The 19,955-nt window shown below is 37.5% G+C and overlaps 1 protein-coding gene across 2 annotated transcripts in view; it reads left to right on the top strand.

Annotated features, from left to right (window-relative positions):
• Positions 1 to 19,955, top strand: part of LOC109066668 (TRAF2 and NCK-interacting protein kinase-like) — a 57,790-nt gene that overhangs the window by 32,150 nt on the left and 5,685 nt on the right. The window contains exons 13-32 of one of the 2 annotated variants that reach the window (XM_042714498.1): positions 888 to 1,004; positions 2,879 to 2,965; positions 3,331 to 3,519; positions 4,750 to 5,109; positions 6,276 to 6,440; positions 6,525 to 6,770; positions 7,574 to 7,683; positions 8,187 to 8,305; positions 8,394 to 8,491; positions 9,097 to 9,124; positions 10,932 to 11,112; positions 12,182 to 12,290; positions 12,621 to 12,767; positions 15,148 to 15,250; positions 15,339 to 15,515; positions 15,673 to 15,816; positions 15,936 to 16,070; positions 16,384 to 16,484; positions 16,752 to 16,901; positions 18,378 to 18,537. In XM_042714498.1, the coding sequence (XP_042570432.1) occupies positions 888 to 1,004; positions 2,879 to 2,965; positions 3,331 to 3,519; positions 4,750 to 5,109; positions 6,276 to 6,440; positions 6,525 to 6,770; positions 7,574 to 7,683; positions 8,187 to 8,305; positions 8,394 to 8,491; positions 9,097 to 9,124; positions 10,932 to 11,112; positions 12,182 to 12,290; positions 12,621 to 12,767; positions 15,148 to 15,250; positions 15,339 to 15,515; positions 15,673 to 15,816; positions 15,936 to 16,070; positions 16,384 to 16,484; positions 16,752 to 16,901; positions 18,378 to 18,537 (2,926 nt within the window). The remainder of the gene's footprint in view (positions 1 to 887; positions 1,005 to 2,878; positions 2,966 to 3,330; positions 3,520 to 4,749; positions 5,110 to 6,275; positions 6,441 to 6,524; positions 6,771 to 7,573; positions 7,684 to 8,186; positions 8,306 to 8,393; positions 8,492 to 9,096; positions 9,125 to 10,931; positions 11,113 to 12,181; positions 12,291 to 12,620; positions 12,768 to 15,147; positions 15,251 to 15,338; positions 15,516 to 15,672; positions 15,817 to 15,935; positions 16,071 to 16,383; positions 16,485 to 16,751; positions 16,902 to 18,377; positions 18,538 to 19,955) is intronic. The other variant, XM_042714499.1, reaches the window with a different exon arrangement.

Genomic DNA, 19,955 nt, shown 5'->3' with positions numbered 1-19,955 from the left:
TGATTTGATTTGATTTGATTTGATTCTTATTCCAGCATCTGAGTTTGCTTTAAGACACAGATTTTTGATTAAATATCCAGTTATGACCCAACAAAGAACCAAAGTTGTTCTGAATCAAAAGATACATTTAAATGTAATAATATTATCATAAACAATATGCTAAATTAACAACAACAACAAAAGCAGACACATGGATCAAAAAATATATTATTATTCAACATATTACCAATTAACACATGAATTTGAGCCAAAATCTCACACAGCCTCTGACATCAACAATAAAATAAATAGGAAGCATTTTCTTCTGCTTTCATGCATGATTATATACTTGGTTGCATTTAATTGTTTGCATTTAGCATTGTTTTTCCTTGGTATTTTTCCGGTCACACTCAAACACACACTTCCTGTACTCTATTTTGTCTGTGTAATGGCTCATGAGATGGGAGACACTGAGCTATGATCAGTCCACAGGATGGTTACCCAACATCTTGGGAATTCTTCAAATGGGAGATAAAGAAAGACAATGATCACTGAGCCAGTAGAGATATTCCAGAGTTATGTAATGTAGGGTTTTCTCAGTAGGGGAGGGAGCACAAAACCTGTGGGGATGAATCAGGGGGTCCAGCTGGGCGTCAACCTCTCATTCAACACATCAATCTCCCGTTGGTCCACTGTCAGGCCGCCTCATTTCAGCACAGCTCCTGTCAGCAGCCCCTGCTAGGGAAAGGCCATTCAGTATGGCTACCTGCTCGAAATGCATTGTCTTTTAAACTGCCATCTAGTGGTATAGGAAGGAACTGCATGTGCTAGTGGTTGGGGTCGGCATTGAGATTTATTTGTAAAAATGGGATGTTCGTTAATGAGAACATGTGTTTGTAATCTCACAGCAACAGCGACGGGAGAGAGAGCTCCGGAAACAGCAGGAGAGAGAGCAGAGGAGGCGTTATGAAGAGATGGAGCAGCTCCGGAGAGAGGAGGAGAGGAGGCATGCTGAGAGGGAACAGGTACATAAGTACACACAAGTGCACATCCACTATCATACATGGCTAATTATGTTTTTTTTTTCCTCAATGAGGGATGGTTAGAGTTATTTCAGGACTGAAAATATACATAATTGTGCAACCTGTTATACAGTATATTGGTCCATGACTACAAACTAACCCATAATTCACTGTTCAAAAAGAGATTGGGAAGCTAAACCATGCCAGAAATGACAACTTAATTCATATGAACAGGAAGAGAAGAAATGAAGTGATGTGGCGGCTTCACACACTCACACTCCATGCTAACAGACTCCCACTGATTCACCACTACAGGGATGGAGACAAGATGTACTTTCTGTTAATAAATGGCACATATATTTAGAGATCGGCCACGTTTTTTTTTTTTTTTTTTGGACATACCAGTTATTTCAGTATTCTAGCGTTCAATAACTGATATTTTATTTTATTGCATTTTTTACCAGCATTTTCTCCTCTGAAACTAAAATAGTTATAACAGTATCATTGTTGATGAACAGGAATTTGCCATGAGAAACTCATATTGGTGGGGAAAAAAATGTGAAAATGCTTTTTGATCAGTCTCTTCATGTAAACATCAATGCAAACATTATTGCTAGGAATATGTCAGGGCATATGCACATTTGACGTGCATGAAGAGAGCGTGCATCCATGCACTCGTTTTTAAAACTCTCTGTTAATCACATGTGTAATGCACAGTGCACTTGCTCTCAGCTGTAACTGTCCTCTTAGATATGCATATCAGACTCTCACATGCCTCGATCCCTTGTTTAAAGCCTTCTCTCCAGTCTATGACTCACTTCCTCCACAGAGAGAAATGTTCTGTTGGATGGTATGCATATTTAAAGCACCCGCCCACCCTTTCAAATGCAGCCCTGTTCAGCAGTGAATGAGGACGTCTCACGGGCCGTGTGTGAGATTCTATGCAAAGACAAATAAGAATGACTGAGACATTAATGAGAGTAAAGGTTCACAAGTTCTCACTTATCCCAAAAGTTAAGTGATGTTAGCCATTTAGCTATTCTGAAATTTTATTTAAATTAGACACCCCCTTCCCCCAAATCTCCGCCCTTTAAAATTAATGTTGAAACGGTTGTAATCAGAGATGAAGCAGGAGCAGCAACAGCTGCAAAGGAAGCTGATCTAACTGTTAATAGTTTATTTCCTAAATGTCATTCCATAAAAATGCTTTTAATTGCACAAAGCATTGCGTTTTATTTGCTGTCGTAAACTATTTCATTTGTTTTGTTTGAAGCCAAATCTCGTTTAATCTTTTCATAACCTGTTTTGCACTATAATGCTGTAATTCACTATGTACGTTCAGTTTGGGGTTAAATTATTATAACTCACTGCAAAAGGCATTATTAGAGGTCATTCCCACTGATATCCAATGGCATTTTCATCCATTATGCAGCTATTGTTTAGAAGGCAATAAAAGTAAACTTTAGAATTGAATTTAATTTTGTGCTGCACCTAACACACTTTTTTGTAATTTTGACAAAAAGGTTTCAATTCAAACCATCCTCGAATACTTTTTCTTTGGGGTGACATTCCCCTGGAGAAGTCTGGGGTTAATTGCCCTGCTTCAGGAAATTAGGATCAGGGTCCTAAGTGACTCCCTAGTGCATGGATGGCTCATTCCACCGTTTGAACCAGTGACCTTTGGGTACTGAGCTCATCACATATAAGGCCACATGGGATCTAGGCAGGGCAGCAAGTTATTATCAAGGTTTCTTACCTTTACATTTGCTTGATTAATCTTTCATTCTTTCATTTTTAAACTCTTTGAAGGCCCTGTCATCTCTTTTTCTTCTCTCTCTTTCTCACTCTCGTTCTGATGCACTGTGCTATGGGGTTAGGAGTATATCCGCCGCCAGTTAGAAGAAGAACAAAGGCAGCTGGAGATTCTTCAACAGCAGCTTCTCCAAGAACAAGCTCTTCTCCTGGTAAACTATCATTTCAACTTTCACCTTGCACTTCCTTTCTTTTCATCTACTGCGCTTATGCTATCTGTCCGTCCCCTCTGCGATCAGAGCACTCACAAAGAGTATTGATTGTGTGAATTGATCTGGGGCGTTTGGGATTTGAGGCAGCTCTGTTTTGTTATTGCTCAGTTCTTGGGGAAATGAGACTCAGGATCCACGGCCATCAGGCCATCAATTAGATTAGGTTATAGAGCTGTCGAGTTTGAAGTTCTTTCAAATTTCTGATAGCCTTCAGTTATTTTTAGGAATACAAAAGTCCATACCTGTTAGCATTATTTTGTCTCATGTGGTTATCTGCTCCATATGTGCCTCAAATCTTGCTCTAGGAATACAAACGGAAGCAGCTGGAGGAGCAGCGGCAGGCTGAGCGGTTACAGCGGCAGCTGCAGCAGGAAAGGGCCTACCTGGTCTCACTGCAGCAACAGCAACAAGAGCCACGACCTGCAGACAAAAAACAGCTATACCACTACAAAGACTCCGCCAACCCCAGTGACAAACCGGCCTGGGCCAAAGAGGTACAGAAAGATCTGGTTAGGACTCTTATATGATTAGTACTATCTAGGGTTGGGTGAAAGCATTGATTTTCTGATTAATCACTATCTTCCTTTAAAGGATTCCAGTATTGATTCATAAAATCCTAAATGTGAGTTTAATTAAAAGACAGTTTACTACTGATATAATGGCAAGAAATGTCTTTCTTTGAGGGCTGCAGGCAAAAACCTACAACACACCTCACATAGGCCAATTCATGAACAAATGACTTTTATGAGCCGGTTTATTTTAGTAAATCAAAAACATACACAGCATTAGTGTAGGCTGATTCACCAAATAAAAGACTTTTATGAATGGGTTCTTTTTAATTAATCAGAAAATTACACCGCATTAATGTAGGCCGATTCACAAAATTAGCATCTCCTGTGATTTGGTTCTTTAGTGATTCAAGTCTAGGGTTGCAAAGGGTTGGAAAATTTCCGGTAAATTTCCAGAAACTTTCCAAAAAATCTGGAAAGTTTCCAAAATTTCTGGAATATTTCTGAAATTTACTGGAAATTTTCCACCTTTTTGCAACCTTATTCAAGACACATTAGAAAAGCCCGAATCACAAAACAAATTATTCTTATGTGTTGGTTCTTTTTAATGAAACAAAACCTAGATTCAGTTAACAAGTGATATGGTTCTTTTTAGTGAGTCACAAAATATACACCATATTAGTACGGCCTGATTCATGAGACAAATGACATGTCAAATTGGTTCTTTTAATGAATCATTCTGAAAGGTGAGCTACTGTACCAGTCTGAATCTGAAACATCACCCTGTATAATTTACAGCATTAGTAAAGAGACAATGCCTTTTATATGAAAGCAAAATGAACATTATAATTGAAATAAATCCAGATGACTTAGAACCTTATCAAAATTAGCACTGAATCAAGAGCTTATGAATCAGAATCAAATTGAATCAGGAATCTGTATTTGATACCCAGGCCTAGTGCTCATTGTCAAGATTCTCCAGTCACTGATTGTAGACATTATATGTCAATATGCCCTAGCTAATGGCTCTATTTTATCAAATTCTTCAGGTTTGGTGCCCACATGATGAATCTCACTTCCTGTAAATAACTTTTGGGTTAGTTTCAGAATCCACTGGATGATGTTTGATTATCACGCTCTGAAGCGGCCTCCCCCTGCGTCTTCAGTTTTGTGGGTCATAATCTGAATGGTTTTATTGTGCTTATCTGAACACAGGTGATGGAGAGAGCTCAGAGTAACTCTCCTCGAATCCCTCCCAAGAAGCACCATTCTTTTAACAGTCCTGGAGAAAAACGTGTTGGCCAACTCCTGCCTCTTGACAAGAGCTCCTCTAATCAGCCCACGAGGCCCCCCTCCTACCCAGCAGCCTCGCACCCGAGAGAGATGGAGCTGGCAGAGCCTCAGCTCAGGATAATCAGTGGGCCAAACGTTCCTAGAGTCCGTGTGTCTTGCGAGCCAGATCCATCCCAGCTGGCCAGGATGGTCCAGCAGCATCTTGAGCAAGAGTCCCGGGGCCGTAGTCCCGGACACTCCAGCAAAGGGGCTGATACTGAGAGAGACTTAAATGTCTTAAAGGTCTGCCTCCGCTAGCATGATTTATTCATGTCTCCTTTTTCGCCATGACCTAGACACCTACCAATCTGGTCATGGAACATATTCAAAGAATTAATGCGGAAAAATACCTTTTTTCCAAATTTCTATCGGGGCATTTGGATGATCTCTTTTGGAATGCCTGGTTTCTCTTTTCCTCTGGTTCTCTGGGTGAAAATATTCCTCAGGTTCTGTCTCCCAGTTGGTTTGGTGGATTTTCTTCTGACAGCTTCCACTCTTGCTGTTGTCTTGTTCTAATTTTCTGTCATTTTCTCTTTGATCTCACCTACCGCTCCTCATTACAGAAAGCTGATGACAGAGGAGCATGGGATTGTGGGGCAAAAATGAGAGAGGTTTGGATGTGTTGGGCCACAAAAGCTTTAGACCAGTGATTCTTAACCTTTTTGACTCCAAGGCCCCCATTATCAAAATGAATATTTGAAGACCAAGATATTTTTGATACTATTATTATAATGTCAAAGCTACTAATTTTCTAAGTTTTTATTGCATTGATAAAAGGGTTGTTGATAAGGGGTTGTGTGTTAGTTGTAGGCACAGATGGTGCTCTGAAGATAGTGTGTCATTTCAGATCCAAACATCCCTCCATTCTTAGAGAAAAAATAAACATGGTTTTCTCACTAATGAGTCTTTCTGTCCCATTGGTCACCCGACTTTTAGGATGGCCATAAGTGATTCTTTTCTTGTCTGAAAATGCTTGTGAATGGTGCATGTCAGTTTTGAGGCTTGTAGTTTGAATTTGAAAATTCACAGCATCTCCTTTAACATACTGGATGTAATCGACTTAACGTTTCCTTTCTGTCTTTAACCTGGTGATATTTCTTTTTCTGTACAGCTGAGTTTGGTTGTATGTTTCATCTTTGCTTATTGAGTCATTTGATTGGGCCTGCAGAAGTGAATAAAAATTATCTTCAGTCAAGCTAAGGGAACAGGTCTAAAAATATCTCAAATGTCTCGTAATGAGGCTGTCTTCTTAATTCGGCCCTCCAGGACAGAGTTTGGTGACCCCTGTCCTATAGTGTCACTTGTCAGCCACTTTACATGTTTCGCAGTCCATTCTGTCTCTCAAGCAAAGAGGAAACCGATTGGTTGTGAAGAGTTGCATGGACACTAACATCCTCTCTGTCTGTCAGGTTGAGGAACGCTCCAAGCTGAACCGCCAGAGCTCTCCGGCTCTCCAGAACAAAGTGGCCAATCGTATTTCTGATCCCTCCCTGCCTCCCCGCCCACACACATTCATCAATCAATGCATACATAAAGCACGCACGCACCCCACCCACCCACCGCCAGATACACACGTAATTCACTTCCTGACCTCCTGATCTGTCTTTAGTGAGACAGATATGTTGTGAAATACACTGACCTCAGAGTTCTCCTTTCAGATGGCGCACCTGGTTTCTGTGAAGTCCCATGGCCCTTCCATGACAGGATCCCAGTCGCTGCATGATCAGTCCTCTCAGGGCGTCTCAGCCTTCCAAGAGGGTCTGTCACCTCACCGACCTCCGATGCCTCGGCAGAACTCTGACCCCACGTCAGAAACCCCGGCCCCACCACCTCGCATCACCAGCCGAGACGACAAGTTTGACCACAGCTCTTGGCTGAGACAGGAAAATGATGTCCCTCCGAAGGTGATGATCTGGGATAAAATGTGTTGTCCCTGTATTCCAGTGACATTAATAGTAATTCATTTGGAGTCCTGGTTCTCAACTGGTCTTTTCTGATTGGGTCACAGAAAGCAGTGAAATATCATTTCTGAATTATAACCATGATATGTAACTGACCATATAATCAAACATAGTTAAGAAGACCACTAAATAATAGACTTGACAATTTTAAAAAGGGAGGAGAAACACTTTCTATATCTTTTGTCAAAGGCTGTGCATCCAATCAAACTCTAAAAATTTTTGCCACACATTGATTTGTCACTTTGTCGAGCCTAGCCTAGCCAAACTCATTCTTAAACCTCTAAATATAACTATACAAAGTATAAGAAAATATTATTCATACTACATTAAATAAGGGTTCACTTGAAACAAAAAGTGCCATTATTTATAATTTTATTATTTATTTATTATTTTCTGTCATAATCATTCATCTCATTTAAATAATTATTAGCACAGTTTAATATCAAGTGTTTTATTTATCTTAATGATTATTTATGTACTATTGTACGATTAACAATTTTAGTACTGTATTGGATCACAATTTGATGTCAAAGGTTAAATCTTTTTATTGAACCAAAACTGCTTGAGATCCATTGCTATAGAGTGCAATTCATTCGTAAATGTGTAATACATTACTAAATGTGATGATACAGGTTATAAAAACAATGCCTATATATATTTTTTTTTTTAAAAAAAGCTGTTTTTCTTATGCAGCAATTTTCTAATCTACATAAAGTAACATTTTCACATCTGTTACCATGGTTCAGGTGCCTCAAAGGACCACTTCTATATCCCCTGCGCTGGTGAGAAAAAATTCTCCAGGGAATGGACCGGGTGGACTGGGACCAAGAACCGGAGCACATCTGATCCGAGCCAGGTATTTTCCACTTTTTATTAAATTATGTCTTTATTTGAAACTAATTTTACACATGTATAGATAAAGATCTAAAGCCCCTTAAGTGAAAGATATTTATTTTTAATATAAACAATTAAAATAATTTTTATTCTTTTAACTCACAAACAGCCCTTTTTACCCAATAAAATAATATAGAGCTTGACAAAATATACAACAATAAATAAATAAATAAATTAAAACACACATATACGCATTCATATATATATATATATATATATATATATATATATATATATATATATATATATATATATATCTATATATATATATATATATATAACATTTTTATATAATATAATTATAATATACTTTTTATATATATAATATAAGATTTTATTTTCCTAACTTTTTTATCCCTTTCAATTTTTTTGTGGCTTCCTGTTATTTCATCTAGTTGTGTGGTTGCTTGTAGTAAGTGAATAAGAAATGACAATCTCCTTCCTTGTGTCCTACCGTTGGCACAGTAACCCAGACCTGCGGATTCCCATGGAGTCAGCTCTCCAGATAGCCAGCAGTGGGAGTTCTTCCTGTTCTAGCACGCCCAGCTCTCAGGGAGGCTCCAGCGAGAGAAATAGGGTGGGAGGTGAGAGACCCTCTGGAATATTCTCTCAGTCTGAGAACCCGCACTAGAGCTCCGCACACCGAGTCTTGACGTTCGATTGTCTCCACAGGCTCCAGTAATCCTGAGGGATCCCCAGCAGTGTCCCAAGAATCCAAACCAAAAACCCAGGAGGAGAACAGGGAGGTGACCAGACCTAGCCGACCAGCGGTGAGAACACATTTCCCAGAATCCACTGAGATCACAGTATGACTGTATAAATGTTTCAGCTCTCACAGGGCTGGTTTCCCAGACCAGGATAAGCTTAAAATGAAAACATCTAACCCTAAACTAACTTCTTTTGAAGACTTCTTAAACTAACTTCTTTTTAAGATCTGCAAAGTTGTTGATGTTCTTTCCAAACATGGTGTCTTAACCATCAATTAAATACCCCATTAAATCAAAAATAGTTTAAGTTAATATCTTTTAGCTTTTAAATCACCTATATGTGAGATGTGTTTTATAAAAAGTACAAGTCCTTCAATATCCCTCACCCAAACTTCCTGTTTCAACAGGAAGTACAGTACGTCAATGCAGGGATTTTATGGGGTCTTTAATATATCACCAGTTAAATCAAGTCCCATTTGAGCTAACCTACACATAACCTTTCCATAACCTTTAGCAAGCTTAGATGTGTAGATATTCTCACTTGGCTCGAAGTTTAAAAGTTTGTGTGTCGCTTTGTGTTACTAACCATTTTCTCATTTAACATTTTGTCTAATCCGCTCAAATGTTCCTCCACGCGTGGTTCTCTATTGTCAATTCTCTTTCTCCAGAGTTATAAGAAAGCCGTAGCTGAGGTTAGTGGCATCTACTCACTTCATCTCTCTTTGCCCATGTTCGTGCTCCTCAGATTTAACCACTCGCTGTATGTCTCATCTATTTCTGTCACACGCCCTCTCGTCTTCAATCGTTCTCTCATCAATATTTCACGCCATCTCTCATTCCTTAACTCCCCTCCAATCTTTCTGTCTGTCGCTCTCTTTCACAGCTTCAGACCCCGTGTCAGTCACCATCATTAGCTGCACATTTCTCCATCGCACCAATTTGTCACAATCGTTCACAGTGTCATCGTTTCAGAGTTTTCGCTGTTACCTAGCCAACATCTGTCTTAGGCCATGGAAAAGGGATTTTGTTTAGAACTAATGTTTAGGGGTCAAAGAAGGGCCCTGCAATTATTTAGCTTTTTTTAAGGTTATTTAATTCTTTAACTCTTTAGGAATATTGACTTTAATTGATTTCATCAGCAGACTTTTTATTTTATTTGACGTGAACAAAATAACAAGGCAGTGAGGGATAGAAGTACAGAGCATTCAATGGTTATCATTCTTAGCCAGAAACTTTTTGTGTAAATTGGTTTGTAATTGTCATTTGTAAATAGATTGTCATATTCCATACAAGCAGACGAGTTAAACAAATTTGTGGAAATTGTTTAAATCGTTCCTGCGTGAATCGTCGCATTAATTTCAAATCAAAACAAGGTACTTCAAAAATCTTTTGCAAAGCAATTATTACATAAATTGATGCAAAAAGTCAATGTGAGTTGTAAAGCACTACGAAATTCTGTGTTAATCATTCGTAGAGTATTTTTTGCGTAAATTGTCGCAATATAGTCATGTGAGCGAATAAGCCATTCGCATTGGTGTGCATTTTTTCTAAATGTTGCATTAACCTAAAATGAGCAGAATTAGCTTGTTTAAATAATTTCGTAAAACTATTCTTTCGTAAATTGTTACGTTCAGATCATTTCTATCAGATAGTCAAAATCTAAATACTGTGTTCGAAGAAAATTGTAAAAACCTTTTCATACGTAATTATTAGCGAACATTTGGTCACATTCTGTCCAAAATGCAGTTTGCATGAGAATTTTTTCCCATGGGTTATATTTAAGTCAAAAACATTTAGTCAAAAATGGAAATTCGCATCTCATTCAAGCATCAGAATATAAATAAAATAGAACAACAGTTGACTTATGGTCTCTTATTTCAATCTCGTTTCCATAGCACAAGAGTTGACTTCTGGTTTCTCAATGGCGTTTTCTTTCTATCTGGCTGCCGGGTGGCCTGTCAACAGGAGGAGCTGGTAAGACAGAACCAGAGAAGGAACTGCTGATTCCTACTAACCTTCCGCATGCAGGGCACAGGCCTCAGGAACGAACCATAGTTCTGCTTCAGTTATTCAATGTTCTGGTCTATTATTTCTCTGACTCGTGCACGTGATGGTTTATACAGTTGTGCATCATTCTTTGAAATGATGGTGGATGTTTTTATCCCACTTTCAGAGTTGATTTGTAAAGCTTTATCAAATATTGTAGTTAATTTGCTTATCTGTGATGTTTTGCTTATTTGTTTGTTTCTGGAAATCTTTTCGGTGCCATTTACATGACCTAAATGTGCAAAACGAAGTTTATTGTCATGATTTCTACTAACAGATAACTCACTGTAGTGTATGCTCTTTGCAGGCTTAAAACATGAAATGCTGTTCACATTTTACTGAATTCATTGTTCACTGGAGACCAAATCAAGCAGATCAAGGCATGAAAGAAATCTTACACATCTTCTTTGTATCTTTCTGTCTCTTCTGACCTGACCCGTCATTCCCTGCCCTGAAGACCTCACTGCTTTGGCCAAAGAACTCCGTGAGCTGCGAACCAATGAGGAAACCAACCGGCCTCCCAGGAAAGTGACGGATTATTCCTCATCCAGTGAGGAATCAGACAGCAGTGAGGACGAGGATGGAGAAGGCGGGGCTCATGATGGAACCGTGCCAGTTAGTGATATTCCACGTATTATGTGAGTGTTTTCACAAATGAAAAATCTTGATTTTTGTGGCTTTTAGTCTGCCAGATAGTGTTATTTTATTGCTTCTATAATACTATTAGACCATTTATTAATGTTTTGAATTGAATTTTTTCATATTTTCAGTTTATTTTAATAAAACCAAAAAACTCCAAAATTAACATAATGTTTGTTTTTTTTTCATACATATTTTAGTTTTAGTAAGTTTAGTACTTTAACTTATTTAGATCAAGCAACATTTCTCATTTTTGTTTTTAATCTTTTAATAATTATTTTGTATTTGAATACTTACTGCTTATTATAAATACTATACTGCCTGCTGTATTTATAAAGTAGTATGTGAAACATGTAACAATAAACTTTTTTATATATATGTTAATGTTGGCACATTACCATATAAGGTTTAATATTGAATATCAGCAAGTGGCATCCAGTTGTAATTGTAGTAATAAATAAGGAAATCATAATTTTAAACATACGTATTATTTTAAAAATAATTTCATGTAAGAAAGAAAATAAAAAATATCAAAAACAAAAGAAAAAAAATAAGTCAGAAAAATCTGCATTCATTTGTTTGTCAAGCCTTCAGCTAATCACTATTATTCTGTTGCACGGAATTCTTGTGTTTTCATTTTTTTTTAAAATACGAAATGCAGTGGAGGACTATTATTCTGTTGCACGGAATTCTTGTGTTTTCATTTTTTTTTAAAATACGAAAAAGGTACCGTTTTCTCATGTTTCTGGTTTAAATTATAAAAGCAAAAAAAGAATGAACGGAACATACACGGACCATTATAGCGTATAGATGGTATTATGTATAAGGTAAATATATCAGGTAAAATTGGTTTCTATGCATGCAGAAGATTTGTGTACTGTACACTGTGTACTGTATATTCCAAAAATCGTTTATATAGTATGTTAGTATTCGAAATAGCCTGCATTGTCAGCTAAATAATTTCAACACAGAAAAGTAAAATTGTGTTGGTCTTTAAAATGTCTTACAGAAAGCTTCATCATTTCTAGAATTTTTTATTTGTATTTGTTTGCCCTATTCTCCCAACAGGCCTCCTGCTGGCCAGGGTGGCACTGACTCACTGGTCAACCAGGAGGATTCTCATGCCAGTGATTCATTTGGCAAAAATTCACAAGACAGCACCCTGATGATGCGGGAGGTAGGTGCACCTAACTAGACAGATTCCTTTCCCGGTTAGCAAAAACTCCTACACTCATTCCTCTAGTGTCACAGTTTTATTTCTCTTTAAGTTTACCAACTCATGTTTATTTTTGCCTTGGTTAAGCCTTATTTTATTGGGTTATATTTTGTTGTTTCTTTCACCTCTTTTGCTTCTGAATTCTCCAACAAAATCTCTGATCAAGCTCGCTGCACACTTGCTGACAGAGGCACGCCCTGTGTGTTTCCCAAATATCTCTGTAAGATGGCTTAGCCGCGCAAGGGGTCTGCAGTAGTGTAGCCCTACTCCTCTTTCTGTTCCTCTCTGCAGACGTTTGGGGAAAGAAAGCTCGGTCAAGCCGAGAGCAATGGTTTCCCCGGTAACTCCAATCTGCCTGATCTAGTGCAGCAAAGCCACTCGTCTGGCGAGGGCCCTGGGAGGCTTTCTAGTGGGCTGGACCTGGACTCTGTGGCTGAAGTAGGTGATGGACAAGCCTGTTAGAGCCACTCTGCACTCCAACCCTCAAATTTCTAACCCAGCACTTCTAATCCATCCCTATTCGATTCAAATGCACCTTTTTATCTGGCTGTAGATTCACAGAAGCCCAGATCTCTTCATAACTCACATTGCTTTTCTTGGTTTTACATTTTTTCTATTTAGTTCTTATTTATTTGCTTTGTTTCATTTACTGTCATTTTAAGCTTATTTTTATTTATTTATTCTTTTACATTCAAACATGTAGGACAGCAGCCAGTCAATAATATGCTTTCTTCCCTTTGCCCCATTTTACCTTCTTGTAAGTGCCCTGATTTTGTGCTCTGACTGCAAATAATAATAATAATATTAATAATCAGTATTTTTCTTTCTTTTTTTGTAAAATTTTAAAAACATCATTTTAACAAGATGAATTAATTAAATCAAATTGGGTAATGTGTCCATTTAAAAGGTCTGTAATTTAAAAAAAAAATCTTATGCTCACCAAGGCTGCATTTATTTGATAAAAATCAATAATAATGTGAAATACTACAATTTTAAATAACTATTCTCGATGTTAATATTTTAAAATGCAATTTATTCCTGTGATAGAAATCATTCTAATATGATCAGTTGGTGCTCAAGAAACATTTCTCATTATTATTATTAATGTTTTTTATTTATGTGGAAACAGGTTTGCTTTTTTCAGGATTCTTTGAAAGGATAAGAGAACTGCTTTTGCAACTTTGTGAATGTATTTACAGTAACTTTTAATCAATTAAATGTGTTCTTTCAAAAAATTAATTTTATGGCCCCCAACTTTTGAACTTTTGATACTCCCCTCCAAAAGTATTGGGACAGTGAGGCCAATTCCTTGATTTTTGCTGTTGACTGCAAGTTATATAGTTAAGAGGTGTAACCAACATGAAAACCAGAGAGCTGTCTATGGGTGAAAAACAAGCAATTGTAAAGCTGACAGAAGAAGGAAAATCAATCCGAGCCATTGCACACACATTGGCCATAGCCATTTCAACCATTTGGAATGTCCTGAAGAAGAAAGCAGCCATTGGTGTACTAAGTAACAGACATCGAACAGGTAGACCAAGGAAAACAACTGCAGTTGATGACAGAAATATTGTGAGAGCTGTCAGGAAAGACTCTAAAACAACTGTAAGTGAGATCAGCAACAACCTCCAGAGAACAGGGGTGAAGGTATCACAATCTACTGTTCACAGAAGACTTCATGATCACAAGTACAGAGGCTACACCAGAAGATGCAAGCCACTCATTAGCAAGAAGGATAGGAAGGCCAGGCTGGAATTTGCCAAAAAGTACAGAGATGCGCCTCAAAAATTCTGGGACAAAGTTTGGACTGAAGACAAAGATTAACCTTTACCAAATTGATGGAAAGGCTAAAGTCTGCTCTGCTCATGATCCCAAACATACAAGCTCATCTGTGAAACACAGTGGAGGTAATGTCATGGCTTGGGCTTGCATGGCTTCTTCTGGGACAGGCTCAGTAATCTTCATTGATGATGTAACACATGATGGCAGCAGTAAAATGAACTCAGAAGTCTACAGAAACATTTTGTCTGCCAATTTAAAGAAAGATGCAACCAAACTTATTGGGAGATCCTTCGTTATGCAGCAAGATAATGACCTAAAACACACTGCCAAAACAACAAAGGAGTTCATCAGGGGCAAGAAGTGGAAGGTTTTAGATTGACCAAGTCAATTTCCAGACTTAAACCCTATAGAGCATGCCTTTTACCTGCTAAAGAGGAGACTGAAGGGGGTAACCCCCCCAAAACAAACAACAACTGAAAGAAGGTGCGCTGAAAGCCTGGACAAGCATCACAAAAGAAGAATGCAAAAGTTTGGTGATGTCAATGGGTCCCAGGCTTGATGCAGTTATTGAAAGCAAAGGATTTGCAACTAAATATTAAGCCTTATTCATTTGAATCAATGTTAATTCTATCTGTTCCAATACTTTTGCTCACATGAAAAATGGGTGGGTTCATACAAAAGGTGATATCTTCTAAGTTGTTTGCCAGATCCAGATGTAAATACCTGGAAATAAAAGCTGGCATGTAAATCTCTTGTCTGATATTCATCTTTAAAATAAAAAAACAAACCTCACCAACCCACAACAAAAATAAAGGAATTTGCCTCACTGAACAAATTCATTTGTGTGTGTGTGTGTGTGTGTGTGTATATATATATACATATATATATATATATATATATATATATATATATTGTGTATATATGTATGTATGTATGTGTGTGTGTGTGTGTGTGTGTGTCCGTATATCATTAGAAAAGGCCTTTTGTATGGTATGTAGATCCTTGTTTCTCACATCCTGATTCTCCACATTGGCAGTTTGGGATGGGGAGCGGATCCAAAGCCTCCTTCACTCCTTTTGTGGACCCACGGGTGTATCAGACCTCCCCCACAGAGGACGACGAGGACAACCTTGCCTCAGGTGGCTAATTTACCTCTTATCCCCCTTGTCCATTGAAATAGAGCCGGTGCTGGAAAATAATGATTTTGACATTTGTTTGGTCATGCAGCTCATTTTACAGATGAACTCCTACGGCAGGAACAGGATCAAGCTCGACTAAATGAGGCTAGGAAAATATCTATTGTGAATGTCAATCCCACCAATATCCGGCCACACAGCGACACACCGGAAATCCGCAAGTACAAGAAGCGCTTCAACTCTGAGATCCTGTGTGCGGCACTATGGGGTGAATCTAAACTCAAGCTGGTTTACAGACTTTTTTCTGACTTTGTACTCAACAGCTATTAGAATATTCCTTAATGAAAGTAGCATAAATGCCTTCATATCACTTCAGATCCATATTATAATCTACACATTATTTTTACATTGTTTGTTTGCTGTAGGAGTGAATCTGTTGGTGGGAACAGAAAATGGACTCATGTTGCTAGATCGCAGTGGTCAGGGCAAAGTCTACAATCTGATCAACCGCAGGCGCTTTCAGCAGATGGAAGTTCTGGAGGGACTCAATGTCCTGGTCACCATATCAGGTGAGATCATCATCAGCTCTCTAGTTGTCTGTACAAAGATCTGTTTTATGTTAGTTTTGTTAGATCTGTGTATTATCTGTTTGTAACGAGTGGTGCATGCATCGTCTTCTTTTACGCAGGCAAAAAGAATAAACTGAGGGTCTACTATCTGTCATGGCTTAGAAACAGGATACTTCACAATGACCCTGAAGTAGAAAAAAAACAAGGGTGGATTACTGTTGGTGACCTGGAGGGTTGTGTCCATTATAAAGTCGGTATGTCCTTTGGTCTATTTGGGCAAATAATTGTTTTAATGCTTAATTAACTACAGAAAAAATATAAAAATATATAGTGACTAATAGGTTTTTATTTACTTATTAATAAAGTACAAAAATTTTAAACATAGTTGAATATCAAATAAATGAGATGTATAATCATATATCTATCTATTTTTATTATTTCACTTATTTTTTTCTATTTTACTTATATATGACATATCTATATCTATTTCGAGAGAGATACAGAGAAAGAGAGAATATGGTTTCTTGAATACTAATAATATTTTTACCTGTATTTGTTATTTAACAGTCAAATATGAGAGGATTAAGTTCTTGGTGATTGCATTGAAGAATTCAGTGGAGATTTATGCCTGGGCTCCCAAACCCTACCACAAATTCATGGCTTTCAAGGTGAGACAGATGTTCGGTCCTGGGATACCCACTTCACCCCCTTTAAAAAATAGCATTTGTGTGTTCATTTTAAATAAACCGCATTACTTCATGAGAAAATAGGCTTTAGACCCTAACTCGGCAGGGCAGAGCACAAAATGTGCAAATTAAGTAGCTATTTTGGTACTTGTGACTAGTGCAGTGATTGTGTCAGAGAACACCTGCACAGAGCATATTTCTTTGGGAATATATCATGCTTTCAGTGTCTCTTCTTCTGTCTCTCCAAAGTCTTTCACAGATCTTCAGCACAAGCCTTTGCTCGTGGACCTGACAGTGGAGGAGGGTCAGAGGTTAAAGGTGATCTACGGCTCCAGCGTTGGTTTTCATGTGATAGATGTCGACTCTGGGAATCCGTACGATATCTACATTCCGTCCCACGTAAGTGATGACAGGCCGAGCGGAGGCAGCTCTCTCCTCCTTACCCTGATCCTAAGGGACTTTAAATAGGACGACTCCTCTCCCGGGACACTGGGATGCACTGTAGTGTTGATGTCTGTATCACATATGTGCCTTTTAATTACAGACAGGGTCCAAATTTAACACTAAAACTGGTTTTGATGAGAAAAATAAAATGCTTCCCAGTTGGGTGGTAACTTTTTAAGGACTGTATGTGTGTGTGTGTGTAGTTAATTAGTTATTTATTAAATTAAACATACGCACATATACAGTATATTCAAAACAATTGTGTGTTAACATTTTCCACAATGAAAAATCATACGTTTCTAAGCATATTTTATTGTAATAAATGTATCTTATTAACTTTTTATTAGCTTCTTAAAGTACTTTGAAGGTATCAATTTGGTGTATTTATCCAGAAAAACATATGAAGTAAAATATATGTCTAAAATATGCATTACCGGTCAAAATTTTGGAATAATTAAAGAAAATTTATTGTTTTTGAAATGTCTCTTATGCTCACTAAGGCAGCATTTATTTGATTAAAAAAGAAGTAAAAACAGAACTATTGTGAAATATTATTACAATTTGGATTTCTATTTTAATATATATTTATTAAAATGTAATTAACTGCTAAAAGCTGAACTTTTAGCAACAATTACTTCAGGAAATCACAATATTACTGTTTTTACTGAATTTGCTGACTACTTAAAAAAAAAAAAGATTTAAAAAAATCTTAATTATTCCATACTTTTAAACTGTAGTGTAGGAAATCTCAAACATGATGTGCTTTTGTATATGATGCTGCCACAATGTCAGAAGATTTAGCTGTTTTTCTTTATGCAATATTTATTTTAAATATAAATAAGAATAAATACATTTAATTAATAATAATGAATATTTATTAGTAATGAAAACAATTCAAAATGCAGTTTCATGGTCTTAAATTAATAAAAAAAAAAACAAAGTTAATTTTGGACCCTGATTACACCGTTTAGAAGCCAGTTTCGTATGAATGTTCTGTGTGCAGATGAATGGTTTTGAAGTTGACTAAAACAGATTTCATTACACTGCATGTAACTGACATTATTGCTCTAACATTATCAAGTGTGATAGAAAAGTATCTCTAATTTAAGAAGAAAACATGTCCCCGATCTCCGACCTTTGACAAACCAAACACGTACACGAACCAAAGCAGCCAAACCATTCCAATACCCCATGGTAGCCCGTTAGCAGGGCGCTTTTGGGCTCAGGCATCGAGTGGTCAAGCGGAGGGCAGGAGTCTCGATTGTTGCAGCAGTTTCTCAAAGGGAGAAGCTCTGGCCGCCCACAGCACGAGACATGACTGACAGGGCCGCCCGGGGGAGGGGGGAGAGCGTCACCTAGTGGGGAATGTTTTGCACTACGGCTCGTTTTTGTCACCCCAAGGCTCATCTGCGCCCACCCCTCCCTTCCCAGATTCAGGGCAGTGTTACCCCTCACGCCATTGTGGTGCTTCCCAAGACTGACGGCATGGAGATGCTTCTGTGTTATGAAGATGAGGGAGTCTATGTGAACACATACGGCAGAATCACTAAAGACGTGGTGCTCCAGTGGGGAGAGATGCCCACCTCTGTTGGTAGGTTTTGGTTGTTTATTTCACACAAAACGCTCCTGTTCTCCTTCTAGAGCCCTGATGCCGGTCTGTGCGAGAGCACCTGACACGTCCCCGACACCCCTCTGAATCTGAATCGGTCCTCTCACACAAACACGCATGTCTTTGTCCACTCACTAACTCTTCTCTGTCTCTCATTTAACTAGACGATTTAGTGCTTTTCTGCCCATGTAATCTGCCCTGTGCTGCCCCACTGCACCCCACCCCGGCCCACCCAGACTACACCCTGACAGAGAGTGAAATGTTTGTCTGTATGTCTAGCACATCTTGTGTACTGTTTTGTTTACCCGGTTAACCCAGTACAAGTCTTTGTTATTAATAACCTTTAACTGATTTCCTTTCTGAGCAAAAGCCCAAGAAATGGCCAAGATTTGACCTTGGATCCTATTTTGTTTCATGTCATACTTGGGTGAATCTCACAAAACATGTCTGGGTCATATTCCACCTTAACTTCAGAATAAAGAACATTTTAAGCCCATTTTAGGACCATGTTTTGCTATTTTCATTTATATATGCAAATAGTAAAATGTGTTTAATTAAAAGAAAATGTGATCTGTTTCTTGAGATTTATACAAAACTAAATATTTCTAGTCAATGTTTTTAAATTGACTGCTTTAAGAAAATTATTAGAGGCTGTTTTAAGACATTACAGTGTTTTGCTATTCTCATTTGAATATGCAAATAGAAAATGCATTTAACTGTCATTTATAAAAGATTCACAATGCAAAAGAAAAATCTCTAAAAGTCCTAAAATATGCTTAGTTTTTTCATGCAAAACATAATTATTTTTTGCTCTTGATTTTGGGGTGGAATGTGACCGTATTCTTGGGATTTACTTACGGTAAAACTATTTTTTTTCTATTCAATTTGTTTAAATTGATTCTGATTGAAGAAAAGTATTCCGTTTTTAGGATCCTTGAGATTTTTTTGCATTGTCATGTCCATATGCAAATGGACAGATGTGTTTAATCATCAAAAAAAAATTCACAATGCAAAAAATCTTGGTCTTAAAATATGCTTGTTTTTTTTAATGCAAAATATAATTTCCAATGTTTTTTCTAGATTCGGGAGTGAAATGTGACTTGTTTTCATTAGATTTACCCTACTATCCAACATATTTTATTTTTTTTAATTTTTTTTTTTACATTTAACTAGGACAAAGAGACCATCATCAGTTTCAGTGTAATTATTGTTGTCATTTCAGATGTAAATTTTAGTGTCTTTCAACTCTTGCTTTACTACAATCATGCATCATTTATTGTGCCATGTGTCTCTAAAATTAATTTCCAGCTTTAATGTTTGATTGTATATGTGTTTTCATCTCTCATCCGTGAAGAATGTTAATGTTATAATTTAGATGTCTTTGGGTTCAGATGTAGACC

This window comes from Cyprinus carpio, chromosome A24, assembly GCF_018340385.1.
Source record: "Cyprinus carpio isolate SPL01 chromosome A24, ASM1834038v1, whole genome shotgun sequence".
Classification (NCBI taxonomy): Eukaryota; Metazoa; Chordata; class Actinopteri; order Cypriniformes; family Cyprinidae; genus Cyprinus; species Cyprinus carpio.
The sequence above is the reverse complement of the archived record's forward strand: the minus strand, read 5'-3'. Positions and strand labels throughout refer to the sequence as shown.